The following is a 12,606-nucleotide window of genomic DNA, read 5'->3' on the forward strand; positions in this document are numbered from 1 at the left end:
AGCGAGAGAAGATATCTTAAATACAGTCAGGTTTCTGTTCTGCGATTACAATACACCTCAGGGACAAGTCTCAAACTCATTTCTACATATTTTTACTTTTTAAAACGGCAGATTTCTCATCTTTCTGGACTATTTTAAACTGGAAATGAGTAGAAACGGGTTTAATAATCTTATATTTGCTGTATTGTAACGTTAGGACAGGAAACAGCGGGTAAATATTATATCAGTATGATCAGATTCAAGGGATTTTTGCGCTGTGGTATGTAGTAATATATACATATACATATATATATATCTTGCAAGGTTGTGCAGGTGGAATGAAACGAGGCCGCGAGCCGGAGACGGGGGCGATGAGTTCGACACGTGTGTTTATAGGACGTGTCGATCTCGGTATCGCGTGTCAGACTTCAGAGTGAAATGGCGTCGTGCCTTGGGCTAAAACACCCCCGTGTCAGGAAGTGTGGTCTGAAACACAATGCGCTTTTCAACCGAAAGACTCGAGAACCTGAAATCAGCCAGTCAGGAGCGCTCTGAACACGACCGCTCCTCGCCAGGATCATTCATTTATTTATTTATTTAATTATTTATTTGTTTGTTTGTTTGTTTGTTTGTTTGTGTTGCTGCTGCATGTCGCTAGTCGAGATTTCGATCAGAGCAGAAATAGATTAGCGTTGTCATTAAAGGTTGCTGAGTTTTGAGTTTGCGCATGTAAACTGGTAGTAAACTGGTAGTAGTATGTTTATTATTATTATTATTATTATTATTATTATTAGTAGTAGTAGTAGTAGTAGTAGTATGTTTATTATTATTATTATTATTATTATTATTATTATTATTATTAGTAGTAGTAGTAGTAGTAGTAGTATGTTTATTATTATTATTATTATTATTATTATTATTATTATTAGTAGTAGTAGTAGTAGTAGTAGTATGTTTATTATTATTATTATTATTATTATTATTATTAGTAGTAGTAGTAGTAGTATGTTTATTATTATTATTATTATTATTATTATTATTATTAGTAGTAGTAGTAGTAGTAGTAGTATGTTTATTATTATTATTATTATTATTATTATTATTATTAGTAGTAGTAGTAGTAGTAGTAGTATGTTTACTATTATTATTATTATTATTATTAGTAGTAGTAGTAGTATGTTTATTATTATTATTATTATTATTATTATTATTATTATTATTAGTAGTAGTAGTAGTAGTATGTTTATTATTATTATTATTATTATTATTATTATTAGTAGTAGTAGTAGTATGTTTATTATTATTATTATTATTATTATTATTATTATTAGTAGTAGTAGTAGTAGTAGTATGTTTATTATTATTATTATTATTATTATTATTATTATTATTAGTAGTAGTAGTATGTTTATTATTATTATTATTATTATTATTAGTAGTAGTAGTAGTAGTAGTAGTATGTTTATTATTATTATTATTATTATTATTAGTAGTAGTAGTAGTAGTAGTAGTATGTTTATTATTATTATTATTATTATTATTATTATTATTATTATTATTATTATTAGTATGTTTATTATTATTATTATTATTATTATTAGTCCAGCAGTCCGAGTGTGATTCACGCAGCTGAAGGTTCTCTCGTGGTTCCGCGTGGCAGTGATGGAGGAAAATGTTAAATCACGTAAACTGTAATGAGTTCTGAACTCGAGAACCCGAGAAAACCTGGAACACATCGGGTTCTAAGGGTTAACACGGTGATAAGGGTCACATACATACTCGTTACAGGCGTGATTGATCATCAGGCTCAGATTGACCTGTCACTCACACAGCTGTCTCTCTCTCTCTCCGCTTGTCTGTCTCCCTCACACACTCAATCACTCAACATCAACCTGATATTACAGCTGTCTCTCTCTCTCTCCGTCACCCACTCACTCTCCATCAACCTAAATCATCTCTCTCTCTCTCTCTGTCTCTCTCTCTCTCTCTCTCTCCGTCACCCACTCACTCTCCATCAACCTAAATCATCTCTCTCTCTCTCTCTCTGTCTCTCTCTCTCTCTCTATCTCTCTCACTGTCTCTCTCTCTCTCCGTCACCCACTCACTCTCCATCAACCTAAATCATCTCTCTCTCTCTCTCTCTGTCTCTCTCTCTCTCTCTATCTCTCTCACTGTCTCTCTCTCTCTCCGTCACCCACTCACTCTCCATCAACCTAAATCATCTCTCTCTCTGTCTCTCTCTGTCTCTCTCTCTCTCCGTCACCCACTCACTCTCCATCAACCTAAATCATCTCTCTCTCTCTCTCTCTCTCTCTCTCTCTCTCTCTCCGTCACCCACTCACTCTCCATCAACCTAAATCATCTCTCTCTCTCTCTCTGTCTCTCTCTCTCTCTCTATCTCTCTCACTGTCTCTCTCTCTCTCCGTCACCCACTCACTCTCCATCAACCTAAATCATCTCTCTCTCTGTCTCTCTCTCTCTCTCTCTCTCTCTCTCTCCGTCACCCACTCACTCTCCATCAACCTAAATCATCTCTCTCTCTCACTGTCTCTCTCTCTCTCTCTCTCTCTCACTGTCTCTCTCTCTCTCTCTGTCTCTCTCTCTCTCTATCTCTCTCACTGTCTCTCTCTCTCTCCGTCACCCACTCACTCTCCATCAACCTAAATCATCTCTCTCTCTGTCTCTCTCTCTCTCTCTCTCTCTCTCTCTCTCCGTCACCCACTCACTCTCCATCAACCTAAATCATCTCTCTCTCTCACTGTCTCTCTCTCTCTCTCTCTCTCACTGTCTCTCTCTCTCTCTCTGTCTCTCTCTCTCTCTGTCTCTCTCTCTCTCTCTATCTCTCCGTCACCCACTCACTCTCCATCAAACTAAATCATCTCTCTCTCTCTCTATCTCTCTCACTGTCTCTCTCTCTCTCTCTCTCTCTCTCTCTCTCTCTCTCTCTCTCTCCGTCACCCACTCACTCTCCATCAACCTAAATCATCTCTCTCTCTATCTCTCTCACTGTCTCTCTCTCTCTCTCTCTCTCTCTCTCTCTCTCTGTCTCTCTCTCTCTCTCTGTCTCTCTCTCTCTCTATCTCTCCGTCACCCACTCACTCTCCATCAACCTAAATCATCTCTCTCTCTGTCTCTCTCTCTCTCTCTATCTCTCCGTCACCCACTCATTCTCCATCAACCTAAATCATCTCTCTCGCTCTCTGTCTGCTTGTCTCTCTCTCTCGCTCTCTGTCTGCCTGTCTCTATCTGTCTCTCTCCCTCTCTCTCTCTGTCTGCCTGTCTCTATCTGTCTCTCTCTCTCTTGCTCTCTGTCTGCCTGTCTCTATCTGTCTCTCTCTGTCTCTCTCTCTCGCTCTGTCTGCCTGTCTCTATCTGTCTCTCTCTCTCTCTCTTGCTCTCTGTCTGCCTGTCTCTGTCTGTCTCTCTCTCTCTCTCTCTGTCTCTCTCTCTCTCTGTCTGCCTGTCTCTGTCTGTCTCTCGCTCTCTCTCTCTGTCTGCCTGTCTCTCTCTGTCTCTCACTCTGTATTTGAGGACTGTTCAGTAACGATGCTTCCAAATCATAATATCTCAGTTCTCATCAGCTGTGTTCTAGCTTACTGTGTGGTTCTATCCTATCGTAAGGTTCTAGCTTATCGTTACAGAAACAATTAGAGTAACAATTCCGTTTGCGTGTTCTGTTATTAAATATTTCATAAATCATTCACAGGCAGGTTCTAACATCTGAGTGCACCAAGAACTCTTTTCATTTTCTTCAGTTGACTCCAATTAATAGAAGGTTCTCCTCAGCTGATGTCTGAAACAGAAGTGTCTCTGTACATCGATCCGTATGCTCCTGGACGTACGTGTTCTGAATATTTAATGAAGGGTTGAAGGAGCGCTGGCAGGATGAATGGATATTAGTTATGTTAAAGACGAAATATGTCTTGTAAACGTCAAGTGGGCCAAACAGTGGCTTCTTCTGTCCTGACTGGGGCTTCATCTGTGGCTCCGTAAGTAAACTTGACTGTACTGGGAGCGCCCTCTAGTGGAGACACCTGTGTATCCATCCATCCATCCAGCTATCTATTCTTAGACTCAACTTATTCTTCCATCAATTCATTAACCCACTCTTTTATCCATCCATCCATCCATCCACCCACTCACCTTCCCATCTATTCTTCAACTCTCCCATCCATCCATCCACACATCCTTCTACACATCCCTCAGTACATTCACTCACCCTTCTATCTGTCCATCCATTCTTTCACCCATCCTTCTATCCATTCATCTATCTGTCACAAATTTATTTCACGTATCTGCTGGCAGTAGAATTCCCATCTTTGTGTGTGCGTGAGCTTCAGATGATGAGATTTTTACCCATAATCCCCTGCTCCGACTCTGCAGGCAGTGAAAGTAGCACACACTCAGAGACAAGAGACATGACTGTATTTCTTTTTCTCAGCGGGAGAGCGCGGCTCAATTTGTCCACAGAATGTTGGAGGCAGTCGGCTGAAATTACTAGCGGCAAGACATTTTTCACGGGGGAAGGAACTTTTGGGTGGAAAACAATTTATTTCTCGTTTGCAGAGCAGCGTAATCGGTGCGGATGTTCACTCCTGATATGTTTCGCTAGGCATTAGCGAGCTAATAAATAAACCCAGATACAGGTCGTTAGTGGATCCGATCTCACTCTCAGTCTTTCGCTCAACATACACTCATCTACTCCATCCACTCCCTACACATCATTTATCTGCTTTACACACCACACACTGTATTATTATACATCTATGTATCTCTCCAACTATTTATCCATCCATCCCTTTATCCATGCATTTATTAATAATACCACTTCCAGTAGAGCATCTAAAGAATCTATCTATCTATCTATCTATCTATCTATCTATCTATCTATCTATCTATATAATAGAATATAGAATAGATATAGAAATATAGAATACATCCATTCACTGGAGAAACATCTCAGTTCCTGTGTGTGTGTGTGTGTGTGTGTGTGTGTGTGTGTGTGTGTGTGTGTTACGCTGCAGGAAGCTGGAACTCAGAGCTACCTCATTTACGACCTCCCTGTGTTTGAGCAACAAAGTGGAAAAAACCCCCCACAAAGCCTACAGACGCCTCCATGTTTGTCTTTGGTTAGCCAGAAGCTAGCCCGCTAACTGTGATGCGTGATGTGTACAGTATTTTGCTCCTCTAAACAACAAACTGTAGATTCAGTCTTATAGCTATGAGAAGCGGATATGTCTGTACGTTGATTGATCTAAAGCTCATACTTGTATGTACGTTATCACTCCTTTAAAGCTAAGAGGTGCTACTGTGTTTAGTGTTAACACTGTGAGCGGCCATGGGGATTTGATGTCACTGGCTGAAGTCGGGGTTGAGGAGACGGTCCCAAGTTCCTGATTAAGGTTGAGGTGCAGGTCAGAAATTCTGCAAAATTCAAATGCAGCATTATAGAGTGTGTGCGAGAGTGTGCGAGTGTGTGTGTGTGTGTGTGTGTGTCTTATAGTGTGTATACACTGTGAGATGAATCTGGGTCATACTGATGCTGCTTCAGTGTCTGATCACAGTTCAGAGCTGTGCAGATCAGCATGAACCCCAACTGTTTCCTCCTGCAGTGTTTCCTCAGCGCAGTGAGAACAACTGAATAATAAACCTGGAATGGAAAGCCTTTAACCAAACCCACACTCGGCTCACTATTATTATAATCATCCATCCAGTGCATGTATGAAAAGATCATGATTTGGTTCTAAATGTTGATGTTTTTAATTAAAAAAAAAAAAATCATCTGGAAGCGTCAGAATGAATTTTTATGGTCTGGGACTCGAAGATAGAGCATTTAATTAGGCCCAAATTTAGGACACGTCCCAGAGTGCAGGATGAGTCATCCATTTTTATTTTGTGTTTTACCCGAAACGACTAAAATGAAATGAAATTAAAATGTGTTTTTGTTGCATGTCAGGATATGAGTGTCCTTAATATCATATTTTGAAGTTATACTGAATAAAGTACTTCTATACTCATCCAACCATCCATTGATCCATGTATTAATCTTTCCATCTGTTCATATATCAGTTCATTTATCCATCCATCCAACCATCCATCCATTCATCCATCAATCTGTTTGTCTTTATCCATTCAACACATTCTTCTATCCATTCATTGTGTCCATCCATTCATTTATAGCAGTGTTCATTCATCCATCCATCCATCCATCCATGCATCTACTGATCCACCCATCCACCCATCCATCCATCCATTCATCTACTGATCCACCCATCCACCCATCCATTCATCTACTGATCCACCCATCCACCCACCCATCCATTCATCTACTGATCCACCCATCCATCCATCCATTCATCTACTGATCCACCCATCCACCCATCCATTCATCTACTGATCCACCCATCCACCCATCCATTCATCTACTGATCCACCCATCCACCCATCCATTCATCTACTGATCCACCCATCCACCCACCCATCCATTCATCTACTGATCCTCCCATCCATTCATCTACTGATCCACCCATCCACCCATCCATTCATCTACTGATCCACCCATCCACCCACCCATCCATTCATCTACTGATCCTCCCATCCATTCATCTACTGATCCACCCATCCACCCATCCATTCATCTACTGATCCACCCATCCACCCACCCATCCACCCATCCATCCACCCATCCATGCATCTACTGATCCACCCATCCACCCATCCATCCATCCATTCATCTACTGATCCACCCATCCACCCACCCATCCATTCATCTACTGATCCACCCATCCACCCACCCATCCATTCATCTACTGATCCTCCCATCCATTCATCTACTGATCCACCCATCCATCCATCCATTCATCTACTGATCCACCCATCCACCCATCCATTCATCTACTGATCCACCCATCCACCCATCCATCCATCCATTCATCTACTGATCCACCCATCCATCCACCCATCCATCTACTGATCCACCCATCCATCCATCCATGCATCTACTGATCCACCCATCCATCCACCCATCCACCCATCCATGCATCTACTGATACACCCATCCACCCACCCATCCATCTACTGATCCACCCATCCACCCACCCATCCACCCATCCATGCATCTACTGATACACCCATCCACCCACCCATCCATCCATTCATCTACTGATCCACCCATCCATTCATCTACTGATCCACCCATCCACCCATCCATCCTCATCCATTCAACACATCCTTCATATCCTGATTATGAAGTCCTGTGGTGTAATAAAGATTTGAGTGTTTAATAACTGATTGAACTGAGAAACTGAGGCTGAGCTGAGGCGTGACTACACACTACACTCTACACACTACACTCTACACACTATACTCTACACACTACACTCTACACACTACACACTACACCCTACACACTACACACTACACTCTACACACTATACTCTACACACTACACGCTACACTCTACACACTACACTCTACACACTACACTCTACACACTACACCCTACACTCTACACACTACACTCTACACTCTACACCCTACACCCTACACCCTACACTCTACACACTACACACTACACACTACACTCTACACTCTACACTCTACACACTACACTCTACACTCTACACCCTACACTCTACACTCTACACACTATACTCTACACACTACACTCTACACACTATACTCTACACACTACACTCTACACACTACACCCTACACCCTACACACTACACTCTACACTCTACACACTATACTCTACACACTACACTCTACACACTACACTCTACACTCTACACACTACACCCTACACACTACACACTACACTCTACACACTACACTCTACACTCTACACACTACACTCTACACACTACACTCTACACTCTACACACTACACCCTACACACTACACCCTACACACTACACTCTACACTCTACACACTACACTCTACACACTACACACTACACACTACACTCTACACACTACACACTACACTCTACACTCTACACACTACACCCTACACACTACACACTACACTCTACACACTACACCCTACACACTACACACTATACTCTACACACTACACTCTACACACTACACTCTACACACTACACTCTACACACTACACTCTACACACTACACCCTACACACTACACTCTACACTCTACACACTACACACTACACTCTACACACTACACCCTACACACTACACTCTACACTCTACACACTACACACTACACTCTACACACTACACTCTACACACTACACTCTACACACTACACACTACACTCTACACACTACAGTCTACACACTACACTCTACACACTACACCCTACACTCTACAACTACACACTACACTCTACACACTACACACTACACTCTACAACTACACACTACACTCTACACACTACACACTACACTCTACACACTTCACCCTACACACTACACTCTACACTCTACACACTACACACTACACTCTACACTCTACACACTACACACTACACTCTACACTCTACACACTACACACTACACTCTACACACTACACACTACACTCTACACACTACACTCTACACACTACAGTCTACACACTACACTCTACACACTACACCCTACACTCTACAACTACACACTACACTCTACACACTACACACTACACTCTACAACTACACACTATACTCTACACACTACACACTACACTCTACACACTTCACCCTACACACTACACTCTACACTCTACACTCTACACACTACATTCTACACACTACACACTACACTCTACACACTACACTCTACACACTACACACTACACTCTACACACTTCACCCTACACACTACACACTACACCCTACACTCTACACTCTACACACTACACTCTACACACTACACACTACATTCTACACACTACACTCTACACACTACACTCTACACACTACACACTACACACTACACCCTACACACTACACTCTACACACTACACTCTACACACTACACTCTACACACTACACACTACACTCTACAACTACACACTACACTCTACACACTACACACTACACTCTACAACTACACACTACACTCTACACACTACACACTACACACTTCACCCTACACACTACACACTACACTCTACAACTACACACTACACTCTACACACTACACACTACACTCTACAACTACACACTACACTCTACACACTACACACTACACACTTCACCCTACACTCTACACACTACACTCTACACACTACACACTACACACTTCACCCTACACACTATACTCTACACTCTACACACTACACTCTACACTCTACACACTACATTCTACACACTACACTCTACACACTACACACTACACTCTACACACTACATTCTACACACTACACTCTACACACTACACACTACACTCTACACACCCAGACAAAAACAGAACTGATAGTTTTGTCAAGGTTCAATTGTTTGTGTGATGGCTGAGCGTAGATCATCTCATCCTGTCAGGTTTGTTTATGAAGGTTAGCTGCTGCACTTTTCCCCCTCAATTAACTGCCGTCAGCTACGAGAACATTCATCAGCTCGAGAGAAAAAAGGAGGAAAGACAGTCTAATAAACACTTTATTAAAGGATGAGGAAGAACTTTCAGTCGATCCTGGATGCTGCTTCAGAACCCAGATTTGTCCAAGAATGATAATAGTGATTTAACAATTTAACAGCAGCTAAGCAAGTGTCCAGGTTCATTTGGTGTGTGTTGCATCACCTTTAGCTTTTACTAGCCGAAGGTTTTTACTACAGCAGAGGTCTAGTATGACTGCTCCACAATACAGAGCGAAGATACCACAGCCCGTCCCCTCGTTTAATGGCTTTCAAGGTCTGCAAATTCAAGGGTCAAATTTCACCTCAACATTGACCATAACTGGAAGCAAATTCAGCTTCCTCTGTACTGCGTCCTTCCTGATTCAAACGAATCATATTTTTCACCAGGTGAATCCTATTTACATTACTTCTCACTGTGGTTTAATGTTTCGGGACATTTGCAGAAAATCCTGCAGTTGTGAAGAAGTAAAGACACACAAAAACTCAATCAGAAAAGATTCATTAGCCGTTCCGTGTCAGGATTTAAACTCACGGACTAACGTACAGACGGATAACGATATTAAATAATCAGTCTCACTAACCATGCACTTTCATTTCAGTGGACGTTTGACTGAAAATTAAAAAGACAAATTTATGGCAAGTTGATTAAAAGCAGAAATGAAATATTAACCGAGAACAATACTGATTAAAGGAGGTCATAGTTCTTAAATATCGTTGACATTTTTCTTACAATTATGGCTCAATTAAGATTACAATTCCGAGCATAATTAATGAGAGGGGTTTTTTAACCAGGTAGATCGATGGTACTGGTGCCCCGTGTGAGGAGTAAACTCAGAGAACTATTATCAGAACGTCCTGTATTCAGTGGGTTCTAATACGCTTAGACTGCCTTTTTAACACCCTGAAGTGTGTGAATGTAAAAATGCTGATGACTGACAGTGCAAACAAACAATAACAGATTTTCCCGTAGTCCGTCGGCAAACCAGTAATTCTTTAAAACAAGACTCTTGTTTGATAACTTAAAGCTTTTGCTAAATTCAACGACACTGGGAGTATTTCCTGTAATCCAGGAAGTGATCCAGGAGCCAATCAGACTGCAGCATTAAAGAGTTTACGTGGTCTATGTGTATCAGATAGACCGAGTGTTCTTAATAATCTGTCAGGATATCTTTTGTTTTGGTTTTTCAGTGATTATCGTGATCACTTTAAACAATACTGATGCAAGTTGGGGGTTCTTACCGTATTCTCGGTGAAATTGTAATCCAGTGAGTATTGTAATTTGCCCAGTTTTTCTTGCTCCTTAGGCTCAGCTTCCTTTTCACCCTCTGAGAGTCCGGTCTCCACTTCGTCTTCGTCCTTCAGAGCCTGAAGGAGACATCCACCAAGAGTCAGTCCGCTTGGCCCCATTTCCTGAAGCTGAGCCGCCAAGCCATCGTCTCCTGTATAAACCTCTTTTAAAGGGATCGAGCACTAAAAACACCACAGTGATCAACACCACGACATGCTTGGTGGTGGAGTTCAACCCCGAATCATGGACCCCCATCCCATCCCCATCAGCATTTTCGGGTGCCTCTACAGCGTAGCCAAATATAAAATCAATCACCAGATGATTTGTAAAGAGGATGAGTGTAATGGGAGGAGGGGGAGTGGGGGGAGGGCGCAAGCATTTTGGGAAATCGAGCTTCTCAGAAGCAGATAATTTTTTTTGTGAATGTTTCAGGCATGGGAAAAAAATCAGAAGAAGGGATGTGGAGTGTGGTGTAAGTGCGCGTTCGTTCATTTCTGGCTAGTCTGAAGTGTGACGGCTCAAACGTGCTCAAACTCTCATTCAGTGTATTAAACATCTCGATCTTATGCTAGATTTGTCAGTAAAGCATGCATGGCATTCTCGTTCCCCAAAACAGGTTTTCTCAGTGACCCCTGAACCCTCTGCATCATGCTAGCAGGAAGTTGTAAAAAAAAAGAAAATACAGAAAAAAAAACCACCCCAAAAGGGCTGGTAACAAACATGGGGCCTGTCCTATTAATTGTCAGGTTAATATTTTGTGAGAGTGAAAAGGCTGAACAAAATTGATTTCTGTTCTTCACATTTGACCTTAACGGCTAATTAAGATTTTCCTTCAAGACTTCGCGCTCGGATGTTTGAGCTACAATTTTTATACATTTCGCATTATTCTTGAAGGCTTGCGGTGGCTTGCTTAGCAAACTGATTTGTCATTTTTGAAAGGAAAAGGAAAATCTTGATTAGCTCAGCTCTGACAAGTAAAGAAATGTCATGTGACATTTTAGCTCATCAATATGACCAAATGTTGACACAATAGAAGTATCTGAGCAGATAAGTGCTCTGATAGTACCCAGATGGTTCAAATCCAGGGCCTACCAGAGAGCCACTGTTAGGAGGTGAGGAAGACCTTTAACTTAATCTCAGGAACGTTCTTCAGACGTATTTCTTCATCTTCGTATTTCTTCACCATGGGCAAAATTGAATTCCTGCTCCTGTGTGTGGACTTTCTGCAACCCAGGAACTATTGGAACTATCGGGCATTACAGTTCCAGTAGAAACATAGAAAAGTAAAACACGCGTGGTTGAAAGGCTGTTAGACAACATTTGGTTTGGATTGATTTTGGTCTCTTTTGGATAAAAGCGCCTGCCATATAAATAAAAGCCTGGTGAAAGTTCAGCATGTTCCTTCTGCATAATAACATTGTTACTTGATGAAACTGTAAAAAAAAAGATTTTAAAAAATGTTTCCTGATCATCTGCTATCTTTTCTGATCTTCTCTTGACCTTTTGAAAGCCCAGAGAAAGAAGTGCGATTTGAAAAAGAGTGTCTCGAGGATTCAAAGATCATGGCGGTCATTGTGAAAAAGCTTTTTGCATAATTTGTACAGCTAATGAGTCGACTGGTATTTTCCCGCTGGACGGATTGTCAGAGTCGAAAGTTCAAGTGGGTGAAATGAGGGGCTGCGACTACAAAACGTACATCTAAATGGCTCAAAACCCTCTCCGTCCAAAAAACAAAAAACCTAAATAAATCAGAAATCAAT

General features: G+C 41.3%; 1 protein-coding gene across 3 annotated transcripts in view; it reads right to left on the minus strand.

Moving 5' to 3' along the window:
• The window catches only part of syt1a (synaptotagmin Ia), a 165,049-nt gene that overhangs the window by 27,445 nt on the left and 124,998 nt on the right, over positions 1-12,606 (minus strand). For 2 of the 3 annotated variants that reach the window (XM_047162342.2, XM_017493772.3), the window contains one exon: positions 10,798-10,923. In XM_047162342.2, the coding sequence (XP_047018298.1) occupies positions 10,798-10,923 (126 nt within the window). The remainder of the gene's footprint in view (positions 1-10,797; positions 10,924-12,606) is intronic. The other variant, XM_053688490.1, reaches the window with a different exon arrangement.

This window comes from Ictalurus punctatus, chromosome 19 (assembly GCF_001660625.3).
Source record: "Ictalurus punctatus breed USDA103 chromosome 19, Coco_2.0, whole genome shotgun sequence".
Classification (NCBI taxonomy): domain Eukaryota; kingdom Metazoa; phylum Chordata; class Actinopteri; order Siluriformes; family Ictaluridae; genus Ictalurus; species Ictalurus punctatus.